General features: G+C 44.6%; 1 protein-coding gene across 1 annotated transcript; it reads left to right on the forward strand.

Moving 5' to 3' along the window:
* Positions 1-3,050: 3,050 nt before the first annotated feature.
* On the forward strand, positions 3,051-26,959 carry GRPEL2 (GrpE like 2, mitochondrial). Its single transcript, XM_086931590.1, has 4 exons — positions 3,051-3,180; positions 14,575-15,079; positions 25,013-25,094; positions 25,926-26,959. Exons 1-4 carry the CDS (start codon positions 3,101-3,103, stop codon positions 26,273-26,275), a joined length of 1,017 nt encoding a protein of 338 aa, XP_086787716.1. The 5' UTR covers positions 3,051-3,100; the 3' UTR covers positions 26,276-26,959.
* The last annotated feature ends 168 nt before the right edge of the window (positions 26,960-27,127 follow it).

Below are 27,127 nucleotides of genomic sequence, written 5' to 3' on the forward strand. Positions count from 1 at the left end.
ATTTGGTACATATCTCGAGTGATAACTGGAAAGCACAAGAAATTAACGGTGGTATGCTCTCTAAGGGTGGTGCCTCCCTTGCGGCTATTATTGTGCTATGACCAGACCTCACGCCATCTGCAGAGAATATGTTTCCAAAGAACTTGAGAGAATATGTTTGGAGGGTGCATAGGTCTTTCTTGAGAGTTAGATTGGCCTCTTATAATGCTTGACGCACCTTGATGAGAGGTGCATTGTGCTCCTTGACAGTCTTTCCAAACACAAGTATGTTGCCAGTATAGCTCAGTCAATTTGGGCTGCCCTGTAGGACTTTACATATTTCCTCTTAGAAGATCTCAGAGGCAGACGAGCTAACAAAACAGAGACATTTTACCTATATAAGACAAAGGAGTATCAAACATTGTTATATATATATATATATATATATATATGTATATATATATATATATATAAATCAGGTGCGCAACACCCATTGAACTCGCCGGGCTTCAGCCCCCCCCACCCCCCCCCGTCGTGTGTGGCAGCCCGGGATGAGACAGATCCCGGGCACACACAGAGCCGCACCCGAACGTTTCACAGGTCTTTAAAAGACCATTTGAATGTTAATTAGGACTTGCAGCTGTTTCACCCCTTCTAAGAGCCCCTGCAGCTCCACTCTGCCTACTGATTAAAGGTTCAGCCCCCCCGAAATTTTTTCTTAGCCCCCCCTCCCGAAATTTGGCTCTAGTTGCACCTCTGAGATATATATATATATATATATATATATATATATATATATATATATATATATATATATATATATATCACCTTCACCTCCTCCGAAAGGAAAGAGCATATATATCGAGATTTTTCTGCCATTTCCAACTTTGGTAAACTTTATTCAGAAAAGACTTGACTTGACTTGAATGAACTTATGCAGTTTAGGAAGAGGGTAAAAACCTGGCTCTTCCCTGACTAGCCTTTCTCCCCGGATCTACTCTGATGCCTCTGATTCTATCTGGTTTGGATTTCTGTTAGCGCCAGGATGCCTGCAATGGTGATAGTCGCGCTTTACAAATTCTTAAAATAAATAAATAAGACACATGCACTATTCAGGTGATGTCTCATGTTTTGTATCCATGAAGCTAGGTGTCTCTCAGTTTGAATAGCTTAATTTGGCTGGTGCATGCCAACGCACAGGCAGATGTTTCATCAGGTCTGTTTCGTAGGGACAGGGACTATGAGCGATACCCATGTTGTGGGGCATTGTACTAGTTCAATGACATCCATTCTTTCAAGTTTTTTTAAGTTCTTCGTCCACTTGTTTTTGAATATTGAATGGCATGCCCCTGTAGAATATAGTAACTGCCTTGACATCTGTGACAATATATTCTGAATCTGGCAATCCTTATGTTTGCCTATGCCACCAAAGAGCTTCGGAAAGAGGCTATCCAAGTACTTGTGCTCATTTTCAAACACCCTGTGTACAGTGTGGCACAGACCCTTAAGGGGAGTGAAGTTAAATGTTGTGTGAGAGCTGAGTAAGCATCCCACGCCTGATGTTTCCCCTACCTTTTCTGTCTGTAATGACGGATCATCATGCTTGAGACATGGACCGAAAATGCCCAGGCACTTGCTGGACAACTTACATCAATGTAATTCAGAACAGGTCAGTGCTCTTACATTGCGAAATCAACATCAGTCATCACAGTAGCTCAGGTGTCCACAAAGAAAAGTACAGCTGTCCCTTACAACTATACCTTTATGACAAGTTCTCTTGGATTGTGGTCAGTTTCTTTGGCAATGCTACTCTGAATCGAGAAAACTTTCATCCAAAGTCTTTCATCGTCCAATGATGATGGTGCGGACAAACTGGGAGAAGTGGAAAAGCAACCATCTAACACTTTGGCATATGCAAGATGTGCATTTTGATTTGTCTCATAAGGAAGTGAATTGCAATGGCTGCTGGCGACAGGAAAGCCTCAGCAGCAGGTGTGGTGCAGGTGCACCTGCCTCACTGCACACTACTCCCAGACTGACTCAGGCCCCATGCTAGTGCGCTTACCAGTGCACCACCCTTAAATGTGTTACTGCACTGGGGAAAGGATGCGCAGTGACAGCTAGAGCGCTGACGATCCAAAATTACGATAGGATACAATCTCAAACAGAGAAAAAGTTGAGGTTCTTCTATTGATACATTGGCTTCAAACTGTAGATATATTGGGCCCAAAATTAACAATAGTTGGATACAACTATCAAATGTGGAATGCGTGATGTTGTGGGTGATGTATAGCTCTCAGGTTCATTATTGTGTTTGAAAGAAATGTTTGAGGTATTTTACACAGTATTGGGTTTCTATTGTTAGTTGTACTTTCTGGTAAGTGGATATCGATCAGATGAAAAATGTAAGGAGGCCTTTTCTTGACATTGAACAAACTTGAATTTGTTTATTCACTGACATATTGTTAGACTTATACTTACCAAAGATATTTTGTATGTGTTAATATCAATGTTTGTTTTTATATCTGCTTACCTTGATGAGACGATTGTTCTCGTATGTGTGTGATTTCGGTCATTGCATATCTGTTTTCCTCTTTTCATGTTTACCTTTTTCCGATTACTGGTTTAGATATTTTTCTCTTGCATATTATATACACGTGGTTACGATTATGCTATGACATCTACATGCGGTCTTATTAGTTCTTTGTCTCTTTAGAAAAATCGATAAAGAAATTAAATACAGAAATGGAAAGAAAATATATTTGGGGGAACTCTTCTAAGAAGGCCTTTAAACTAAACATAAATTTTCACGGTAGCCTTCAACAGCGTTTCCACTCCGCTACTGTAAAAGTTAGCATGAGAGACTACAGTTCCCGTCATACCTCATGAGCCTCTGTCAGCCGCCTGCACCAAGGCGCGCGTGCAGGTTCTCAGTTTCTGCCCGTGGGCGGAGGATTACGCGCTTAGCCCCACCTACTAAGGCACGTGCTCTTCCTTGCTCCTCCCCTTTCTGACGCGCCCCCTCGTGGACGCCCCGCCCCGCTTTCAGGTTGTATATCCCGATGCGCCTGCGCAGGGTTTGTAGTGCTTGGAGGGGCAGAGGGGAACTCTAGAAAGCGGAATGAACATGGCGGCAGCTGGGCTGATGCGGGGTCTGCGGACTGGATGGGGTCACGTGCGCGGCTCTGTTGTTAGAAGGAGGTGAGCCCTCAAGTGGGTCAGGGGATCGCGGGGACTAGTTTGTGGATGAGTGTTTGTGGGAGTGGGGTTGCCATGAGGTTGAATAGATGTCTTGAAGGGAGGGGTGCTTGCAGTGCGCTGGTTGGGTGTTTGGGGTAATCTGACGTAGAGCTCGATGAGGCAGACCTGAAACCTTCCAGTGGTTTGCTAAGGGTTAATAATGGGTCGTTGGAGTGGAAGGTGGAGGGTCTCCTGTGACTGACGGACAGAAGAGCCTGGTAAGGGGCAGAGTGAGGTCCGAAGGGTTTATTTATTTATTTTTTGCGTTTTTATATAGCGCGGACTTTACCCGAAGGTGTCAGAGCGCTTCACAATAGGAACAGCAGTGATACACGAGGAGAAAATTACAAGTGAACAAATTACAAAAGCAAACGTTAATGAGGCAAAAGTGACAATTGTGAGCAAACAAAATACAATTAACAATTAGCAAATGGTACATTACAGGACGAAAAAGTGATATGTGTGCAAAGTTACAAAAGGGTTAAGGGAGAGAACAGAGTGGCGTCAGCTGGGAGAGGTTATGGATGGGGAAGATGGGTAACAGAAGATCTCATTTCGGGGACATCTGGAGGCTTTGATGGTTGAGTAACGGGGAGTACTGAGAGAGCATAGGCAGCGGGCTTTTGAACCCGGAGGAATAGCGGGCGCTATTTTGCCAAGGACTTAGGTGTAAAGAAAGCCCGAAGGAGAAACGAGAGGACCTTGCAGGAGGTGAGCGCTTCATGTTTTGTTTGGGGATACGTAGTGGGCAATAACTGTCTCCTATTGGGAGTTATCTCCGAGGCGTGCTGGCCTACTCATCCACTGTATCGGTATGTACGCTGAAGGGAGGCCGCATCAGATCGATACAGCCAAAGCTGTCATTCCTCGACCTCAGTGTGCAGGCCTTTGTTTGTCCATAGGAATCTTGCCAAGCAAATACGTTCGTGGCGTTTCATATCAGAACATGCCAGTACAGCATGTCCATGCACCAGCACCAGGACGTGGCGAGCGATTGTAACCACTCCAGTCAGGTTTGCACCAGTGTGTAACTGACCCGGTGCTGCCGGAGGGAGCAGGTTGGCGCTCCTTCACTTCACTGAGCAGAGATGGATAAGGGGCACACGTCACCATCACAGTGTTGCGAGCTCGGCCAGTGCTCCGATGACCTTAGGGGGGCGAGTTCAGGGTCACACCTGAGCAGCCTAACCTGGGGTCGATGGACGAGAAGCAAATATCCCTGTGCAGGAGAGGAGAAAGGTGTAGTTTCGTTGCTTGCTGCCTTTCTCACTTCAGCCTTCCTGTGTTTGGATTTCTCGCTGGTGTTTCCTGTTTTAAGATCCGGCCAAGACGTAAACACGTGTGTTCGAGCACACCAGGGAGACATAAATCGGGACCAGTTGTCATATTTTGGATGCAGAATGTGGAGGTCTCAGCACGTCTTCCATCAGCTAGATTACTCAATTCATTTTTGAGTAGCTCCATAGACTTTTTAAGGAGTGGGCACGATGGTCAATTGCGCCCCTCTCCTTACGGGGTTTTTCCGAGATAGTCCTTATTTTTTTTCCACCGCTGTCTAATTCTCTACTTTCCTTCTCCCTGCCTTCCTATAATCATACTCTCTATAACACGTATAATTTAAAGGATTTCTCTGGCCTCGGCAAAGACACATTTCATTTGTTTATTTACGACCCCGTTTTTGGAAATGTAGCATATAATTCAATTTTGTTTTGTCCCAAACCGGGGGCCTCAAAATATGTATTGCCCTGACCCTCAAAATCCTTAAGATGGCACTGAGCCTGGTAAGTAATACGTACAAGTCGTAACTTAAAAATTAACCGGTTATGGGTTCCTTGCACCGGTTCCACCATTATTAATATTCTTATTATGTTTTAACATTCTTATGCTTTAGCTCGCATTAAAATAATCCTTGCAAACAAAGGCTGCAGCTGTTTTCTTCTTTGAAGTTCCTAAAATGACATCTGTGAAGCAGGACCCCTTTCTGAAGTTTGATTGTGATATGATGAGAACATGGGATTTGTCCATTGCACTGTAATCAATATGTGGGAATGTTCATTTATTAGTACATGTATCCCAAATAACATTCTGATGGCCCCATGGATTTTGACTAGCGTAGCGTACAGAACTAACAGATGGATTATGTTATTATACCAAATCAGTCTCCGCTTTAGAAATCCGAAACCGTTGTCAGTCTCCTGGCTTCATGTCCGTGTATTAGGGGATTGTGGGACCGTAGCACACGGCCACACACACACATCTATGGTGGGCGCAACAATGTGTTGGGAGATACCAGGGGCCTCATTTATGAAAAGTGACGCATCGCTGCGTGAAAACAGCGATGCGTCACTTTTCACTGCGCACTCCTTGCGACACCAATGATGCGTCATATTTAATGTATGACGCATCATGTCGCAAGGACTTACAGATACGTCAGTATTTCTGACGCATCTGTAAGCGCAAAAGTGACGCATTGCTGGAGTGTCACAAAAGTGACGCAACTCCAGCAATGCTTCCTTTCACATTGGGCAAGCCCCATGTGAAAGGGCTTGCATCAGTCTTACGCCTGCTGTGAGGCAGGCGCAAGATTTTGACGCAACAGCATCCTAAAAGTGACGCAGTGAAATCTTATAAATTTCACTGCGTCACTATTACGAGGCTTTTTGCGGGGGAACGCCCCCTCTCCATACATTATACCTGACGCAGGTATAATGTGGCGCAGGGGTTTAAAAAGTGACGCATCTACCTAGATGCGTCACTTTTTAAATATGGTGCAACAAGGCGCATTTAGTACGCCGCTGGTGCGTCACAAAAAGTGACGCAACAGCGGCGCAAAACTGACGCAAGGCCTCATAAATAAGGTCCCAGGTTTGAGTAGAAAAAAGTCTGTTCGCGGGTCTGTCTGAACCAGGCTCCCGCTAGTATCTTACGAGTCTTTTTAACGCAAGATGCGTTCTCAGTTAAACAAGTGATGCAAGAAGCTGGCTATTTGCATTTCAGTTTGAAAGTAACATTTAGTGACCTTTTCATGGAATTTCGAAATTGTAAAAAAATATATGGATAATCCAATACAATAGTTTGCGGAATTGCACGAAGTGACATTTTGGTGGGGAATGGTTGAAGGTCGCCTCTTTAATTGGCACTATGTCTACTGCTCCTTCCGCCGCCCCTTTCTCCGGTTTCCATTTACTCGTCCTGTCAGCTGCGCCTGGGCCATGATGGGCGCACACATGTCTGAGTGTTTGAAAGAGTCCATGCCGACACATCTCTGCTTCACGTAGGCGAGCCCGTGGCAGATTTACTGCCTGTACACATGCCAAGAGGGAGGGCCAGACGCAGCCCTCGCCTCTGCACACCAGCAGCAGCTCTTGTGAACTCTACGTTGACTTTTCTGTATGGTACGATTAGTAGACGTCTGCCTGTGTTTCTGGGGAGGGGCCGGGCTGACACGTACCATGAAGAATGTACACACAACGAAGCTCTTTCGTGAGTAGATTGCTGAGCAGAATGTATCCTTTCCGCTGCAGACTATGCAAACATTTCTATAGAAAGAGCGGTCTGTGAGGTCAGGTGGCGCTTGATCGTTCTTGGAAAGAGGTCGCGAGCTCCAGATGGCGCGCGTAGGAATGTACTTCGGTCCTGATACTCCAGCCTCATGCTGTCAAGCTTCAGAGCACGTCTTCGGTCACGTACAAGCTGTTTATCTATCCACCCACTCACTCTCTGGGTACCTTTTTTTTTTTTTTTAAGATTTTTTTTTTTTTTGCTCAAAAAAATGACCCGGCTCCCAAACCGAACCATTGCAGGTTCCCTTTTTGGCATGAAACTATTTTTTTTTGTTTTGTTTGTTTTTTGGGTATAAATTGTTTCGAAATGATCTTTACAATGCTCTGTGTGTGCACTCGTTGCTGTGGTGATTAATTTAAGCACAGTGTACACCACATTATTTGGCGCACTCTATGCTTGCGGATGCTGGCATGTTGAGTGATGGGCACATATACTGCGGGGAGGGTGGGTGGCATGGTCTTTGGTGGTCCTGTCTAACAGCCTCGCCTCTTTCGAGAACGGAAAGCTGTGAAGGGACTTCTTTAGGTGGGGGAAGGGTGGTGAAGCTCTGACATCTGCATGACAGAGCTGGCGGCCTTGCAGTGTGGTGTGAGGTCTGAAGCACACACTGACCTTTGCACTGGGTGAAATGGAGAACAAAAGGGGCACCCTGCATTCCTAAACACAACTAGGGTATGAAGGCCATACATACAACCTATATTCCAAAGGCAATAATTCAGAAGAATGTTTTGCCTTAATCACTTTTTCATTGAATGGACTTCGAGAAACTCACTTTGATTTGTTTCACCCTGGGGTTCCCTTTAACAAATTATTGTCCTGTCGGTTAAGACTATTTAGTTTTATGCGAACTGTACATTTTTCTGCACAATTTTGTCACTTACTTTCACCTCCTCAGCGTCGCCGCACGCAGCATCTTTCCACTTATTGGAATTCTATTTATGTGTTTTATCTAATAATTAAATTGAAGTTATGGCAATATCTCGTTGTGATAGCAGGGTCCTTTGAATTTTATTTCCCTTTCAATTTGTCAAATGTCTTCTGAATGACTGCCTCTGGAGCATATATCACATGGCTTTGCATGGGTGGGCACGTAAGATTGATTGCTCATGACCAGATCCTGATATTGATCTCAAAGAGCTGAAATGCTGCACTTATTGTCTGCATTCGTTGCCCACTGGTTAAGTATTTGTGTCCTTGTACAGTCTGTCCTTTCAGAGCTTTTATACATTGTTTTGAGGAGGTTACATTTATCACTGGGTTACTTTACAGATTTAGAAATTGGAGCCCCAGAGGCTGCGTATATGTAGGGAAGTGCCTACAAAATTAAATGAATAAAAATCATGGGAACTGTAATCTTGAGTACAGGGTGAGCAGGCCAGAGACAAAGAACATATTCTGCAACTATTGTGTTGGCCTTTTGTCTTCAGTTAAGTGTGTATGTATGTCCACCACACTCCTCTGCAAGAAAGGAACACTCCCATGAGGCACAGGGTAAAGGCTGATTTGCATATGGCCATGTCTGAACTGGGGTGGGGTGGTGTGGAGTGCAAAACACGATGGATTTAGGCCCAGATCTCTGTACTGGAGTGAATGTAGGACATTGTTCTGCATTCTGTCCAACTGTGGTTTTTGCATTTGTCACACCGAGTGGGATGGGTATGCTCCGACGTGAGTCCCATGCTCTCCACACCACTGGATTCAAGCAAGCCGGGCTGAAGACTGCTGGAATGCCAGAAACCGGTCCCCGGAAGCTTGTTTCTGGTCCAGGGAAGGCATGGTTTGGCAGTTTGGGCTGGACTGTTCCCATGAGGCACATGGTCAGACTGATTTGCATATGGCCATGTCTGAACTGGGGTGGTGTGGAGTGCAAAAAAACGCTGGATTTAGGCCCAGATCTCTGTACTGGGGTGAATGTATGACCTTGTTCTGCATTCTGTCCAACTGTGGTTTTTGCATTTGTTGGTGAACAAGCCTGCTTGTTCAGGATACTCAGGCTGGATTGTCAAGACCTTGCGTAGTGTTCCTTTCTTGCAGAGGAGTGTGGTGGACTATATTAGCAGCTCGTGCTTGGAGGTCCGCGAAACGATGCACCCGCTGTTCAGGTGCTGCGGCGGCTGTTTCCAAGCGGTTTGGAGAGAAATGTGTGTCTGTGTCTCAGACTTGAATCCTGGTTGCTTCAGAGGATGAATATTGACATATCAATTTATAGTATACAAGTCCAGGCTGCAGCTGAGAGCATTGTGATTATGCAAGTCACTGTATTTAAATTCTACTATTCACAGTATAAGACTGGTTGCCACAAAATGTGCAGAGATTTCTTTTTTAAGATGAAACACATGCCACCAATATATATGCATTTTGCTCCAGGAACAATCACATTACCAAAACACACACTAGGTCACTGATGACATTTCCTTGTGCTCCATTACGCAGCTGTAGTGTAGAATACTGTCCATTTATCCAAGGTGGTAGAAAGAACTCCACGTGGGTAGGTATTTTGTGCACAACTGTGGATTCTTTGGCTAAAAGAACAGGTGTGGTTCTTTTGTGGCAGTCACTCACACAGCTACTTACCCACTCACATGCACCCACTCACAGTCCAATACAGCCAATCCTAGACTGATTCAGACACTCGTGCACCCACTCACAGACCCACTTGGATACCTCTGCACCTACTCAGACTAACTCAGTCACCCGTTTATTGAGACACACACTCACTAATTTTAAGAGGTTAAAGTTGGGAAATGAAATGTTTTAAAAAAAACTTACAAATATAGTAAAAAAAGCCAAAGACCACTGGGTCTTTATAGTAAGCAAATAAAATGTTTATAAAATATAGAAATTCACTGAAAAAACAAGCAGGCTATAGTTAAGAAATAGAATTTTTTTTAAAACTTGGAAATTCAATGAAAAAAACCCCAATGGTTAGTGACGTTATAGTTATCCGAGCTAACTGACGTATGCCCCCACAACGCACTTCTTATGACCTCACACATTACATCACTCATGAGATGGTCAGTGACATCACTGATGACCTCTCAAATGGCATCCATGGAGAGGATGTGTGGTGTGTCATTAGTGTGAGATGATTGTGATTCCAAAAGTTTGCACAATGATGGAGAGAGGGGAGATATAGATATTGTAGAGCATGGGGCTTCGTGATGATCCTGAGGGACTCCGCTGAACAACTTAATGTTTTTGGAGGCGTAGACTAAGGCTAACTTTCTCTGATAGTTGCGGTGATGAGGGCGGTTTTGGTGCTGTGGTTAAGTATGACGACTGATAGGGATAGGTCCAGGATGTGGTTGTCATCCACATCTTTAGATAGCCTCTTGTTGATCAGTATATCCAAGACGTTTGCTGGGTAAGGAAGCGGAGAGGATGGGTCTACAGTGGGTTTCTTTAGTAGCAGCAAGATGGTGGCGTGTTTCCAGGGGTCTGTACTGTACCTGTAGGTCTCGAGGTGTTGAGTGTGTTGCAGGTGGACTCGAGTCCTCTTGCAAAGGCGAAATGCAGGCATGTGTTCGATATGATCGCAGGAGGATGGATCATACAACAGTGGCAGTTTGAGCGAGGGTGAGAATGGGCAAAGAGGCCAGGGTGGTTCCTGAAAAGCTGTCTTCTCAGAGGACTGCTGCGATGGAAGGATGGGGTGCAGAGTTGATTTAGATTTTGCTTATCTTATCACAGAGGAAAAGCACAGCTGGGAGCAGAGCTCCTTAGGTGGGGTGGTGGAGCTGACAGCGGGGATTGGTGAATTACTTTACAATGGAGAAGAGTTCCTTGCATTGTTGGTGCTGTAATCTATCCAGTCTGTTAGGGCTAATCCCTTAGTGGCTTTGAGTTGTTGGCGGTAATGTCGATGGACTGATATGTAGGTTTGTTTGTCATTGTGGGTGAGTCTCCATCAATGCTCAAGCAGCTTACATTGACACTTGGTGCATCAAAGATAGTCATTATACCAGTTAACTTGGGTCTGGTCCCAGTGGTGGTCTTTTGTTTTGGTATGTGCCAGGGCATCTGCGCAGGTGGTCATCCAGAGACCTAAGTTGTCAATAGAGCAGGTGAGATAGTCTTGATGCGGAGGGTGGTGGTTTTGCAGTTCTGTTGACCAGGTTTCTTTGGAGATAGTGTTCCAGTTGAGGTTGGGATAGTTTGGGACAGTTCTTCGATTTGTAATTGAAGTGTTCAAAGTGAATGGTAGGTCCAGGTGAGAGCCGTGGGTTTGTCCACCAAGATGTTGTGTAAGTTGGTAAAGATGTGGTCTAGCAGATAGCTGGCAATGTGGATGGATCTTTGACCTGTTGAGAGAGTTCACATTTGTTCAGGTTGTTTAGAAGGTTGGTTTTGTTCTGGTGGCTGAGGTCCTGTAAGTAGCACTTGAGGTTGCTGAGCAGTATGAAGGTTCTGAAGTTGAGGTGAAGGGTAGTGATGATTTCTTGTGTGGAGTTTCCAAACTCTGCTCGTAGATGTGCTCCTTGTAGAAAGATATGGTCCATCCTGCAGGTTTACTGGCCCTGTCATGTCTGGTGATCTTTTATCCCCAGGGGATGGCATATATCCTGTTGGGGGTAGGTGTAGGGTGGAGCCTGGTCACTTTGAGGAAGAGTAGGACTGGGGAGAGGGCATGATGAGGTTCCAGGTTTTGATGGAGGATTTGGTGGGAGAGGTGCCTAGTAGGGGCGCAGCAGAGATGGTGTGGTGCTTGTTTGTGTTGCCAGGTGCGGGTGTGCTAGTGTAGTGTGGGGGTTCTCGCAGTGTCACTGCAGAAGTGGTATCCCATGCAGGAAAACACACCTTTGTTGTCGGTCGGAGCAGTCTGATAGCTCTGTGGGTCGATGCGTCATGGCTTCAGGGCATGGGGAGGATGTGGCGAGGTAGAGTTTTGGGCTTTCCTGTGGTGGCATAGAGTTGGGATTCTGGCACTGGGTGCAGACTCACTTCCCACTTGTGCACGTCTGCACTGATGTCAATACATGTAGGAGGGTGAAGGAGAACCCTTGGGGGGGTGGGGGTGGAACCAGGGGATGCATCAGGAGAGATGTGGGTGGCGTGAAAGAGCAAGTGAGACCGCAGCATGGAGAGGCATCAAGATGGGGGAAGCAGAAAACAAAAGTCAGATGTGCCAAAGAAACTCAAAGGAAAATTGGTTAACGCTGGGCAAAAAGGAGGAAAATAAGCAAAAGAGAGGTAAACAGAGGCCAAAATAGTGAACGTGCAAGAGTACAGCCGGGGCAGAGTGGGGCAAAAAAGTGCTAATAGTCAAAAACTAAAGCTAGATGGCAAAAGCTGGAAAAGTGGACAGTTAAAAGAATGTGGTTATAGGAGTCAAAAGGCAACAAAAAGAAGCATTGTCAAATCCAATGGCTCTGGTGTTCGTCGTCTGCATTCTAGATATTCTTGTTTTGTCATGGATTTTGCAAAACCTTGCTTGGCAATATGCCCTGCCCTCGTCAATCTAAAAAAAATGTTGGTACAGGCAAATATGTGGTTTTTGTTTTTGGGGGGGGGGGGGGGTTGTCCTTAAAAACACATAGTACTCTCTGTCACCAAAGAGAACTACTGTTTGTGGATGTGTTCCATGTGAAAGACAGCCAGTGGCTCATTTGGGCGGACACTTTGCCTTTAATGCATGCTAGAGTGGGTGGAAGAAAAATGCTAATGATGCCCATCACAGACCAATTGATGCAGTCTGGCTGAAACCCCTATAAGTAACTTTGTTATAAACAATTTTAGTGAAATGAAAAGGTCTTGGCTAGCACAGACCTAAAAGTCAGTCCGTCTTGCATCGGCTGAACGCCTCTTCTTCCCTTTGATGAAGATAAAGGAAAAGTAAAGGAGGGAGCGAGAAGAGAGAGAGAGAGACAGGAAAAAAACATATAGGGAAGAAGGAAGGAACAAAGAAAAGAGCAAAGGCTCAAAGAAAATGAAAAGGAGAGGAGGCACATTTTAAAATTGGTTAACTTACTAAAGAACCGCTTCAATTGAGCACACTCAAGTCATGAAATAGCAGCAGTCAGAAAAGTAAAACATTCCAAAAGGAATTTGCAGCAACGATGGCAGAATATGATACCTGATAAAGATGGATTGAGCATCAGAAGCCTTCTGCTATCACAATAGGCTCTAAATAGAGAGCACTGACGTTTTTGTAAAGTATAAACAAAAACACCGGCACTGAAGGAAACTAGCTTGTGTGAGAACAAAATGCAGTCACTCAAAGTAAATTTAACCAGTGGAGTAAGTATGCTGACCCATTGCTCCATGCTATATGCTGTTGTTGGCGGAAGCAAAATATGAATGATACGATAGACCAATAGATGAGGAAATGTGTTCGAAAGACCAGTTAAGTCTTTATATTATACCTTTTTTTTTTTTTGTAAAATCAAAAGATCTTGGCTATCCGCAGACCGACGTACTGACTAAAAAAATTGAGAGGCACAAAGATGAAAGAGCAACTGGTCTTCAAGTAACACCTATTTTGGGTTTAGTGTTGACGATATGGAGCCTATTTTCCGTTTCTAACTCTTGTACACAAATGCATTGGATTGTCGGGCTCATATGAAACCTACAGTACGGATTGCAAGTTTTTTTTCTGAAGTGTTGGTAGCTTTTTAGAAGTGGGGGTTGGTGTACAAGTCTTGTATGGTGACGGTAAAATACCCTAAAAGTGTGAGCAATGAACACTACTTCATGATAACCATATTTCATGCATATGTCCGATCCACTTTACACAGTGCGGGCTTGGTTCTGCATTCTCAGTGCCTGGCACCCGACCTCTCTGCATGCCAAGACCTAAATCGCACCAGTGTGCATGGCGCATTGAGGTGCGTCATGCATGTGTGATGTCGCACATGAACGCCATCTTCCCTTCTTTACTGACCACCAACGATGGTCTCTTGCACATCTTCCTAGGTGGCTGAAGATCCTTTCTTGCAAATCAACAGCCTTCATGTGCTGGAAAGACTGATTACAGAGGAAGTTCCCAGTTGAGAGCTTAACCCTTTAATTAGCATTGTGTGCAGGAAGTGACCCCCGCAGATCAGCTATCGCCATTGTTAGAGGGACATTGTTCTGTGACAGCGTTTGATGGGTATTCATTAGCGAACAGTGATTAGTTTTACTCTCCCACCCCCTCTGGAGCTAGTCTAAAACATCAACACTTGGGGCAGAGTGGGGCAAAAAAGTGCTAATAGTCACAAACTTAAGATAGATGGCAAAAGTTGGGAAAGTGGACAGTTAAAAGAATGTGGTTATAGGAGCCAAAAAGTGTCAAAAGGCAATAAAAAGAAGCATTGACAAATCCAATGGCTCTGGTGTTCGTCGTCTGCATTCTAGCAATTCTTGTTTTGTCATGGTTTTTGCAAAACTTTGCTTGGCAATATGCCCTGCCCTCATCAATCTTAAAAAAAAAAAAATGTTTTCTGTTGGGGTTTGCTGTAGTGTACTTCCTTAAATGTATGCAATGCATTTCAGGATCGGTGAGGTCTGGTTTAAAGTGCATTATTGCTGTGCAGGATTAATCCAGCCATTTTCATTTACGGCTGTGAAGGTTGGCATAAAATGGCCATTTCCCAATGAGGACGCAAACTAAAAAAAAAAATTGTTTTGCTATTTTCCTGTGAACCTTTCTTCTCTCTAACGTAGTAACTTTTTTTGTTGACCCGGTAAATTCAAATTTTTACCTCCTCTTGCAAGTAATGTTTTTGTTGTTCCTATAAATCCTCATGACCGTATCCAATTTGTTTATATGACCGTCATGCTACAGTCTGAATAATTATTTTTTTCCAACAGGGGATCCATTCGGTTTTTGAGCACATCAGCCACTCCATCCATGCTGCAAGAGAGTGGGTTGTTGGAGCACAATAATTCTGCAAAGGCTCTGACATTCTGCAGGTGGCAGCATTATGGAGTGCCAAATACGAGAGAAACCAGCACACCTTCTGGTGGCAGTGGTAGCAGGAACAAAGGAGAGGGCCACACTCACAATAAATGTGCGAATTGCGTCAACCATTGCAAAGACTCAAAAAAGGAGGAGCGAGACTTGGCAGACCAGGCCCTCTCCTGGCTACAGAACATTGAGGATCCTGCCAACAGCACCCAAGTAGAGATGACGTCTGGATCCTCGCCCGATGGACAACCCCAAGCTTCAGAGCTCGAACAAAGAGACGCCCAGCATAATAACACAGGAGAAAGCCAGAATGCCATCCCAACCGAGGGCGAGGAAGATCACTTGTATGCAATCCAGGCTCTGGAGCGCAAGATAATGTCTTTGGAGAGACAGCTTAGGGACGTGATGGTGAGTTGTTGTTACTGGTCAGGATGGAAAGAACTGCACGGTACTGCGCTGTATTGTATGTAACTGGGGCATCTTTCTTGTACACTTAATTCGGTAAAATACTATGTTACTTGCTCGTGTAGTACTTATGCTGCCGCTATAACGCACACTTTAGCTATCGCGTGGATATGGAGCATTATGCCAAAGGATGAATTGTAACCAATTTAATTAGAGAGCAGAGGAAACAGGACTTTTTTTTTAGGTGACAAGTTTTTCAGAACGAAAAACCTGACCAGTCCAAATACATTGAAGTAGGACTAAACATTAGTATTTCCTTTCTATACCGAAGATCAACAGCTGCAGAAAACACCCACGTAGGAATCCACTGAAAACCTACAGGCTTGTATGGCAAGCTAAACTTTGAAGATTAATGACCTCGTTTTTTGAGGCAGTGTACATTTTTAGATTTTCATGGGTTTTTGGAAGTCCAAGGAAAAAGATATTGGTGACTTTCAAGTCCCATGCTCATTCAGTTAGGCTTCGGTTGCATTCCTGATGGAGAAAAAAATCTGGGCCTTCTTTTTGTGGTGATGGTGCAATGAACTAGACCTGCGATGTGAAAATAATCTTTAACCTGGATCACTAGTCAGTTCAATGAGTGATTGGAGAAATATGGCGCTGTACTATGACACCGTAGTAGTCAATCGTTTGCTTTCTATAGTTACTGCAAACCAAGTATCAGGACCATACTCTACAGCAAGATGAGCACATTTAGAGTACATTGCTCTGGACAGAACTAGGGCCAGTATAGCTTGAACACAGGGATGCCTGGCTACTCTGGTAGGGAACTCTTTTTTTCCTTTTGAGAGATTGTCCTAAATAAACAAAATGTTCCCATTTGTAATTGGGTCCGGCAATTGACCTGGTACTTCAGATCAGATGATAGTTGATGCCACTACTGGCTTTCCTGTTAGCAAGCTGTGTACCTTTAGGTTGTTTAAATATTGCTTATCATACCGTAAGGGTGCTTTAAAGTCCTAGTAGACGGGAAGAGGCGATCCAGCTTTGTTACTCCGTTTTAAGGAATCTGCATTGGGTATACTAGTTCCACCTTTGGAGGACTGTTCATTATGTGGTGCATTTGTCAGATATCCAGCATGTTTTAGGACACTCCCTGTCCCTCATACAAGCAGTCCTAGCCATGTATAACATGCAATGCTCCTATTATTTGGTTTATGTGCCATACACACTTCAGAAGGGGCAACCAGTGCTTTCTTGCATTAACATATACATGTTGCTCTCCTTCGTATGTCCTTCGTCCAATCCTGTGTGGAGGCCTCTCAATCATGTACACTTGAGTTTACTATTTATCCCATATTAGTTCATCTGGGGTTGATGGAACTTACATTTTTAATACAAAAGTTCTTATTTTGCTCTAGATCAATGATTCATAACTTTTTGACTTCTCGTGGACCCCAACTTAATTACTGGAACCTGGAGACCCCTGCTGAACCAGTTTTGGACTCGGAGACCCGCACAGAGTCACTACTGGAAGCTGGGAACCCCAACGTATGATTTTTCGATTATTTGAACCTCCAACATTTTACAAAAAATACAGAAAAAAAGCATTCATCAAACATGTACACAAATGATTAAATATTCAACATGAGGACACTAACCTAAAGTTTAACCTCCACTTTAAAATTCCTTCACGTTTACAGCCGATTTTGACATTTTCAGCTTTTCATGGTGCTTGTTTGGTTCTACCCACTTTAATAATCTGTTAATATTTAATTTTCTAAGGAACCCTTGAGTAGGCTCTGCGGACAACCGCTTAAAAACCAATGCTCTATATACTCGCCTGCCCTTCAGGAAGCCTGTTGCAAAATGGTGTTCATTAATGGCAATTTTAGATATATTATTTTGGCAAGTTTATTGCTCCTAAAGCCTCGAACATCACGTCGAAAACATCTGTAAATGCATACGTTTGCGGTTGGAGCTATCAGTTTTATTCCGTTATCCCCCCTGTGTTGGGAGTACGTGCTGATGGATCAACTATGTTTCTGTTCATTACTCCAGTGTAGAGGCAAACTCCGCTTGTGCGCAAACACGGTAAGTACCAACCCATCTGAAGTCTCCCCAGAGTTGACTGCAACAGTCTAGCATAGGTTCCTTAGCTTGTCTGTCACCGCCTTCCACAGAGTCAATGGTTTAGGTCTTCCCTTACATGCTGCAGCTGTTTCCGCTCTGTTCAGTATTTTCCTATGAAGCAGCCACTTTGTACAAACAAAATTGGTGTTCAACTTCTGGACACGTTTTTACCTCCTTAATTTTTCTCTTTGTGCAATACCAGGAGCTCAACATTGAGATCACATTTAATTAGTTGCTTTTTAAGTCCGTAAGAGCAAGCAGAGATGAGGGACAAGGTGTAGGAAATAATTAAAGAGTGGATGGGGCCAAAGGAAGTAAATGAACATAGTTTCTTATAAAGTGTTTTTTTTTTCTGTCAGGCTATTTCATTGCACTGCAGTGGAACAGGAGCGAAGTAGCTGGTAGAAGGATACTTTAGGGTTGGAGAGTAAGGGAGGAAGAAATGAGACATTTTGATCACAAATACTTGTATAGGACATATATCCCAGGCCACTTTTCCAATAACTAATATCGCTCTTGTCCTCCCAATCAACCATCTCTGCATAATTTGCAACAAAAAAGTATTTTTGAAAAGTTTTCAAACAGTAGTAACTTTGCTGTGTTCAGTATTTAACAAATATGAACTTTCCGCAGAGATTAGTAATGGAGGAAAGGGATTTTGTCTGCAACATGAAAAAAATACTTACATATTTAAATGTAATTCAAAACAGTGGAAAGAATTATTTCTAATTTATCACAAACGTGTTTTTTTTCTCGTGCAAACGTTTGTAACAACACAGACGTTGTTTGCAAGATATTTCAAGAGAGCACCCCACGTTACAGAAAAACCTCAAACATGGTGCACTTCTTTTTATTATTATTATTATTATTATTATTTTTTTTTTTTTACGGTCTAGCACCTTGAATCGTTCAGTTGTCCCAGTGAAAAACGTGCATTATACATGTGTAATGTACAGCCCCATTCTACAAGAGTCTTTGCTGGAAGAGAAGCTCCTTGTAGACTTCGTGCAGGCACAGAGTAAAACTTAAACTGAAGACCAGTTCTGAAATGGAACTGCCGAACAGATTAAATAGGCACATCTTTTTTTACTTACACGTAAAAGTCCTTTATTAGTGATTACTATTTTTTTGGTAGGATATATGATAAATTCTTAGACGTGCCGTCTTAGTAAACCTTTCTTGTTAGGATCACCTGATTGGTCCCTTTTGCATCAACAAAAAAATAAAAATAGAGGTGTAATACTGCTGCAGACTATGCCACATTTGCCTTTTCTTGCCTCTTCATTCAGTCCGCCCTGACGAATGGGGGGGGGGGGGGAGGAGGGAGAAGCCCTTTTTGCCACATAATTCCAGAGGCCATGCTTATGTTGCTCTCTGCTAGCTTCAGAGTAGTGCAGGGGATCAGGACTGGTATAGTGTGTGCTTTTAGGAAGATTCTAATTGCCAAGACATTACATTGGATCTGGACACTTTGACTTGTCCACAGCCAGAAAAAGAAAGCCCAGACTTCTACTCTAGTAGTGCTTAATTATTTCTCCATAAATGCCAGGTGACATCTTGCAGCTTGAGCCTCCTCATTATCCCTTCCCATGTAACCAAAGCTGCACAGTGGCTGCTAAGCGACCTTTGGCAATGGCCACGTGACGGGAGCAGAGCCCAAGTAAGGCGGCAGTCTATTCCAAAAGGTAACGCTAGCTGCACTGGGTGTCATGTAGCTGGGTGTTCACATTCAAGAACGTAAATTGAATGCACTAGACAATCCCACCACTCGTCTCTCCATGTGGGACAGGCCTGAAGATCTAGTTGGAAGAGCAGATGTTGATTAAATCATTCAGGAACCACCCCACAAAAGAGGATTGGAGGAAGTAAAGAAATTTATGGAGTCCTGTAAGATTGCATGCATGCATTTTATTTTTTTAATGCCATCTTATAACTGAAATCTGTGGTGGAAAAGGGAGTGGTGAGATGCAGACTCTGTTGTCTGATTGGATTAGAAAGAATGTTCTAACATAAATGGTATTCTAGCCAGGGGATGTGTAATTAAAAAAATTGTTTTTTTGTTTTCATGTTTTACATCCTGGTCCTGAAAACAAAGTAAAAGCACTAATGGTTTGGCTTAAGTCAAAATGTTGGGCTAAAACGTCTGTTCTTTTCTAATGTTCGTATCACTTGTCCGCCTGGGTTGAACCCTGGCTGAACACCGTGCCTAGCTAGGTTTTCACCTGCACATCAAATGCGGGTCTTCCAACCGAGGTTCTACTCTGAACTGAGCCTTTGCCTTAGGGCAAGAACCTGCCCTGACTGTGCCATCCCCTGATCCTCCCCCCAAAGAGGGCTCGAAAGTCTGTGCCGCCCCACTATGGATTAAACCCAGATCTTTTGACTGGGTGTGAGTGTTTGATTGGTTCAGATGCTCCGTCCATTACCGCCCCACTATTCTGGAGCACTGTGAGCCTAACTCATCTTTGGCGCCTGTAGGAAAGTGCCCCATTTTGCATGGTTACCCCCACTTTTTGCCTGACATCTGATGCAACCTGATTTGATGTCCCCCAGGTCCTTGCCAACCAGGTTCCAGGAGCTTGTGCTCGTTCCCAAAATTGTACTTTTGGTCCTACAATTGTGTCTGGCCACAGTTAAGCCCCTTGTAAAAGGTACCAAGGGCACTGTGATCAGGGAGGGCCTCTAAGGACTGCAGCACCTATTGTGCCACAGATAGAGACCCTGTACCTTAACACCCACACAGTGCTAGTGCAGGCTGCGTGTTTTGCTGCAGAGAAAAGTGAAGTCAACATGGCACAGTTTCTTGAGTGCCATGCCTGCAACCCACTGCCTTAGGCCAAGGGAAGTCACCCCTCTAGCAAGGTGCACTATCCCTAAGGTGAGGGTATAGTGGCATGCGCCCTGTGCCTCTAAATTGTCTAAGCCCATTCTTAGACATTGTAAGTGTAATAAAACCATATAGAGTATATGGCCTGGGAGGTGCTCCACAGATCCATAATGGCTTTATTAAAAATTGTGAAGTTTGGTAGCAAACATCTGAGCACATAAAAACCACACTGATGCCAGTGTTGGATTTAATGTAGAATGCATCCAAAGGGCTTCTTGAAGATGCCCTCTGAAAATCGACCAGCCCTGGTGTGGTTCCTGAATGGCTGCCTGCCATTTGCTACCACTAGACGGGTTTCTGGACCACTAGGTAGTCTCTCTCTGCGCTCTGGGTCCAGAAACAAGGCCCATCCAGGGCAAAGGCTTCCTGCCTCCTCCCCAGGATGGGCTTGGTCCACGAAAGGGGAAGCTTCAAAGGTGTGCCGCCTTTGGAAGCTGTCCCACCCTTTTGCTGCCCCCAGCAACTGTCTCCCACAGGTTTTGCCCCCCACTTTAGGCAGAAAAACCAAGCTAGGAAAGGGATGCCCACCTTTGCCAGCCCCACCCCTCGTGGGGAGGCGAGGTATACATCTCAGTCCCCTCCATCTTGAAGATGCAGGGACTCCGCCAATTAGGGAGAGGCTTAGGCCCCCTCCCACTGGAGGCTTGCATAAAAGCGGGGGTACCCACCCAAAGGTCTGAACCTATTCGTCCCGACCTGCGCACCTCTTTGAACGCCTTTACATTTAGTATTTAAGGGCAACCTCCAACCTTTCCTCCTCAGATTCAAGGAAGAAAAGACCAAAGAGATGTGCTGTCCCAGGAAGAAGAGGGGACCAGCTGATTTGGCCCCAGTCCTACCGGCCTACGCCGTCTCCGACCTGGCTACGGCAAGAACCCTAGCGCGTCTAGCAGCCAGCAACCCCCAGAGCCCGGTGTACCTGCCCTGCAACCATATTACAGACTGTGAGCACCGGATTTTCTCAAGCAAAGTCTCACCACAGAATCCGAATTCTACAACTTTGCAACTCTGCACACCACGGCCCAAGTGGCCCAACACCACAAGGTGGGATTAGGTGATCCCTGACCTCCCTCAATCCTCAAGAGGACGCCTGCTGCCTCAACCTGAAGGGTTCCCCTGATCACGACCGAAGATGGCAAGAAATCCAGAAGACACCTCTGTGCCAGATGCCCCACGGCCTTTGGTGTCCCAAACCTATGGTGTCCAGGCATTCCCCAAGATCCCAACTTACCTCTCCAGCCGGTGGTCGCCTTCAGGAAGTCTCCATGGCCGAGTTTGAAGCAACTTCACAAAACCGAAGGTCTCCATTCAAACGAACAGTGTCCTGACATCCTTTTTGTACCCTGCACACCCTGCACACCCGGCCACCCTAGTGCCACTGGTGGTGCAGCTCCTGTGTTGGGATTTGGCCCCTGCAGTGCTGACCTTGGCTCCCACATCGAGGGGCCTGCTCGCCAGCAGTCTCTAACCGAAAGCCCCGTTAACCCCATTTGCTAACATTGGGTCTCTGCATTCTGTGCCCAGCTGCCCCTGGCAACTTGAGTGCCCATCTAGACCATGGGGAACCTTGGCCCTAACTCCTAAAAACCACATGCAAGTCAGGTACTTACCTGAAAAATCACATACACTTTTCTCCCATAAGAACCCATGTTAAGAGATTTTTGGGCCTAAAAATGCTGTGTTGAACCGTTTGCATGGAGAAAAGAGAACTCAATTGCAAAGTATTCAAAGTCATACTTTATATTGTGTGGTCCTTAGGCATGGTATATAGGCATACCACCCTCAGCACTCCAGGTAATCCAGAAGTAAATAAAAGTACTCTTTCAGTGATTGCTTCATACTTTAAACTGTTTTCAAAGCATATACAAACCTTTAACGATTGCAAATTAATCCACAACTGCATTTCCTTTAACAGTCTTGCTTTTGAGAGTATATTCTAGTTATCTGTGCCAAGTCCTGCTTGGTCCTAAATAAAACAGAAGTATACCTTTTTTATACTTACCTAATTGGTCTGGATTCTGTCTGAGTCTTTGTAATCAGTCCTTGATTGAGTGAATACAATAAATGCTTAAAACACCCTCTGGATAAGCCTAACTGCTCGCCCACACTACCACAAAGAGCTGTTAGGACTTACCTAATGTAGCCTCTGCTATACCTCCTGGGACTCCTTGGACTCTGTGCACACTATACCTAATTTTGGTATAGTATATACAGAGCCAGCTTCCTATAACGCCGCAGACACCTCCTAGTTCCAAAGGTTGAACATAAGACACCCAAGAGTCTACTCAGTTTGTTTCAGAACTAAGTGACTCCAAAATTGACTTTGAAGCCAGCTCGACTCAGTGACTCTCTTCTACAGACAAAGGCAACAAGCCTTGACGTACAAAGTGCCACATTCCCGCATGGCCTCGTCCTCCTGGCCAACTCCTTTCCAAACACTGCTGGCTCACCTTTAAAGAGGCAATTTCAGAAGAACTTGGGGCTTACCTTATACCAATAAAAGAGAATAAGGGAACCCACAGTATCATGGCCTCCCAGTCGAACCATCCTTGGCTCAGTCCATGTAGACCTGTACTATGATCCCATACCAGTGGGTGACAGACTATGCTTGCCATGGGTACGTTATCCTTATGCCATAGCCTGCGAAACCCTCTTCTCTTGATGACCGCTTCCTATGAGGCAGTTATGCAGACCACCACAAAGCTTCATGTGCCTGTAGAAGAAGACGTCTTTATCAAGACGCTCTCTAAAATGGAACAATTCAGAAAAGGGGGTGGTGATTAACAGAGTGTCTGAATTAAGCAGACCACTCTTACCCAGTCCAAAGATCAGGGCTTGATCCATCACCGTTATTTATCTCACTGCACCATCCCAGCTCAGAACCTGGCTATATGCAAATCAGTCTGTCCCTGGCCCAGTGCATCATGGGAACAGGGCAGACTAAACTACCAAGCCAATTCTTCACCAGAAAGGAGACAAGCTACCGGGGGCCGGTTTCTGGCATTTCAGCCGTCTTCGGCCCGGCTTGCTTGAATCCTGATGGTGCAGTGAGAAAGGGACTCATGTCTGAGTATACCCTGCCACACCTAAAATGGAACAGTCTGTCTTGCCAGTGCTTAAAGTCCTTTCCATGTGTTACAGTTGCAACTTAGCAGACCTAGTCAAAGCATGAGTGGTTGCACCAGGGCTGGATAAAGAATGTATTCCTGCTCTGTTAAAACTCAATCTTCCTTCATCGATGTTACACCGGATTCTCCAGTATTGTATATTTTATAGATTCACATGCTTAAATCTTCCCTTTAGTCATGGTGAGAGTCCCACGGTAACAGTAAAATAGCAGTATTAAAATATAACCTTCAATTGCCGTAGAAATTCAATAGCCTTAAGCAGCCTATTATCATTGTTTTAAGACATCCAAGCATCAGCCAATCAGAGTATAGACCATAGTGTCTCCATCCCTTCAGGGCCAACATACCTCCGATTTCTTACAACATGTCCTGTGTTGGGTAGTTTCCCTGAGCTCTACTCAGTCTGTGTTTCTACTATTGCCCTTTTGAACTTCCAGCTTGCAGTTCATTTCTTGCTTCATCTCTTCTTAAGGGGTACAGTCCAGTAGTATTAGTCCCTATTTTGTCTTCATTATGTCTTAGTTTAAAAAAAGGGTTGTTTAGGACCTGCAAGACTTGTGGGAAGTCCAGCCTAAGGGGTGCCACAGTGAAGTGATGAAGACGACATAACAGTGTCCACTCCAGTGGGCGGTGACGGGAGCCTGCGTCACTACACTCTGTTGTCTCAAATCTAAAGCTACCTTTGTATGATGCCTGGTGGAGCTACCTCGCGAACCATAGGGGAGATTAACTTTGGACTCCCTCCTTTAACTATCACCTACCTAGCCGGACTTCAGGCAAACACTCCTGCGTCTCTCCTGACCTTATCTTCCCCCCTCTCTCTTCCCCCAACCCTCTCCCATCTCCGCTCCAACTCTTACCAGCTTCTGTCATCTGCCCCTTGTCCCCACCCTGTTTCTCTGTGAACCTCTTTCCTCTACACTTGAGACCAAACTATTTTGTCTGATGCCGGATGGAGCTACCTGGTTTAGCTATAGGGGAGATGGGCCATGGATTCCCTCCTTGGTCTTCACCTACCCAGTCGGTCTTCAGACAGACTTCCTTTCGTCTCTACGGTTGTCTCTTCCCTTATCCTCACTTTCTCACCTCCCCTACCCCCCACTACTTTTCTCTCTCCTTTATCTCCTCTCCTAATGTATTGCTGATTGACTGATGTAATTTGTAATTGTCGATCTTTTTCTGTTATATTGTTGAACCACATTGTTGCACTTCCTTTCGTTTCTCCTGTCGTCTCTTCCTGCATCCTCCCTCTAGTTATGTCTCTCATTCTCTCCTCTCTCAATGTATTGAGACTGAACTATTTTGTCTGATGCCCGATGGAGCTACCCGGTTTAGCTATAGGGGAGATGGGCCGTGGATTCCCTCCTTGGTCGTCACCTACCCAGTCTGTCATTAGACAGACTTCTTTTCGTCTCTCCTTATTGTCTCTTTCCTTATCCTCACTTTCTCACCTCCCCTGCCCCCTCCACTACTCCTCTCTCTCCTTTCTCTCCCCTACTAATTGTATAGCTTATTTTTTGATGTATTGTGTAATTTGTTGAACTTGTTCTGTTACATTGTTGAATCTCATGTAAAGCGCTCTGATACCTTCGGGTCTAGCCAGCGCTATATAAAACACTTTTAAATAATATAAAAATGGTGGCTTGCTTCAAATGCTGCTACACAAACAATTGTGCAAGTGTCACTTCTGTTGAACTCTGAAAATGAAATCGCGCGTTCTTGTTGTGTCCAATCACGACAATGCCTGTTCTGTCGTTAATTGTTTTCCTTTTCGTTTTTTGTGTCCAGGTTAGACATGACACGGCAGTGGCAGAGGCAGAAAACCTCAGGCGACGCACACAGCAGATCGTGGTGGATGCCAAACAGTTCGGTAAGAATAACGCACTCGCTTGGCAAAGAAACTGAAAGTAACCAATCTCACAGTTTTGGCTTCGGTCCCAGGTTTGGCTCAACATTGCCTGGGAGCGGCCCAATTGCTGGTCAGAGCTAAAAACCTAGAATTTCTGCTAAACCTGAAACTTTTCCAGGAAATCACACTAGTAACAATGAACGCCTCTTCTTAATGCACCGGTTGCTCCTTTTTTATAATTACAGTGTTCCTCCAAGATGGTGTGTAGGATCACACAACATAAATTGTATGTTTTATCTTGAAACTGAGTTTTGCATATATTGCTTTGAATTTGGGTTATGGTAGATTCAAACAATACTTTCTCTGCATTCTGATGTCTTCAGACTTTCATTCAAATAAATTGGATTTCCCTTGTTATTTTACATCCCTTCCATCCTCTGGACTATTATGCGGCACGGTCCATGTTATTTACCCCACTACTAAACAAATTCCTTTTTGTTATTTAAGTTTTATGTCATGTCTGAACCTGTTCCTGGCCAGGATCCGATCATGGACTCTAATTTAAATATCCAGCTTATGACCGCTTCGCTCAACACGTTCGGATCAATCTCGCTTTGCACTTTGTGGATACTGGCCTCACAGCTAAATGATGCTGCCGTTTAGTCTAGAACCTTCAATGCATCATCCATCTTTAATTCTTGATCAGACCACATCGCTTCCAGATGCTCCTCCTTGTGGCACTTGATGATTCTCCTGCACGCCATGATCATCTTTAATTGTTTACCACATTTTGTTTGTCTGCTGCAAGGCCCATTACTCAGTCCTGACTTAACATTTCTCTTGTTTCTTTAGGCATCCACACTTTCTGCCGGGACTTAGTAGCCATAGCTGACTGCCTGACCAAGATGTCTGAGGACCTGGCAAAAGAGGAGTCTGCTAGCCTCGCCGTGAAAGACGTCTCGGCCAGCGTGGCTGACGTGGAAGTCCAGCTCCAGGACATCTTCGAAAAGCACGGTCTTACGAAAATGAGTCCTATAGGAGGACAATACACACCCTATGAGCACGAGATCGAAAGCCACGTTTCCACAACGGGGGTCACACCGGGCACTGTGGTTGCTGTCGCTCGAACTGGTTACCGTCTCCATGGCCGCACGCTTCGATACGCCCTGGTGCATGTGTCCATGGAGGGGCGTGATGCATAAGCGTGAACCTTAAGGCCTACAGCTGCTTGGCCTACAGTTAAAAGGGATCACTGAGCCATTAAGGCCAGTCTGTGTGATACTGTTTGACCTAGAACATTTGGCCTAAAAATTGTTTGTCGTGGGCCAGCTGTTCAAGTGGCTTGCCCTCGGGCCGATTTAGGCAAACTTACCTCAGTAGCGATGGTGCCTCTTCAATTATGGGGATGATTTAAGGACCGCAATTCCATACAAATGTGACTGAAATATTGTGCGATGCTATAATAGTTTGTCGAGACTTCGCAGCTAGTGTTACTTCTATAGGAGGGTTGGCTCAAAGGTAAAGGTGGAGATTGTTGAGAGCAGGACTGGCTTCTCTGGGGATCTCCATGTTACCCACCTGGTCCCTCTGCTTCAATTTTTTTTCTTCCATTTTAGTGAGGGCTCAAGCCGAGCCCTAGACTTTGTATGTTTGTCTGTTTTATTTATTGTATGTGGTAGCTGTTTCAAACACTTGGCCTTCTATTTTGAATGATTTGCTTCTTTCCGATTTCATTCAACAAAGCCTCACAAAGATCTTCCAAAATGTTTACAGTAACCAATACCTATTGTACATAAGATATTTTCATATGTTTCTATTTACTAAAATAATTAGCATGTTGGAAGGAGATTTTTATTTTAGTGTTGGTTAATAAAAGTGAAAATATCTGTCCTTGTGATGCATATTTATTTTGTTAGCCATTGGCTCTGTGATGCTTCTTTTGTCAAAGGCAACGGATCACCAAAGCTATATCATAGAAAACTGAGTGCAAAAATCAAAGTGCCATGCTTGTGAGGGCTGGCCACTGTTCAGTGTGGACATCCCACCGGTGCATT

The sequence above is a fragment of the Lissotriton vulgaris genome, chromosome 7 (genome assembly GCF_964263255.1).
Source record: "Lissotriton vulgaris chromosome 7, aLisVul1.2, whole genome shotgun sequence".
Lineage (NCBI taxonomy): Eukaryota > Metazoa > Chordata > Amphibia > Caudata > Salamandridae > Lissotriton > Lissotriton vulgaris.

Bases quoted from the DNA above. Each gene is read 5' to 3' on its own strand.
- GRPEL2 (XM_086931590.1), top strand. From the start codon at position 3,101: ATGAACATGGCGGCAGCTGGGCTGATGCGGGGTCTGCGGACTGGATGG. The intron at 15,080-25,012 runs GTGAGTTGTTGT...TTTTGTGTCCAG, and splicing joins GACAGCTTAGGGACGTGATG to GTTAGACATGACACGGCAGT. The intron at 25,095-25,925 runs GTAAGAATAACG...TTGTTTCTTTAG, and splicing joins GGTGGATGCCAAACAGTTCG to GCATCCACACTTTCTGCCGG.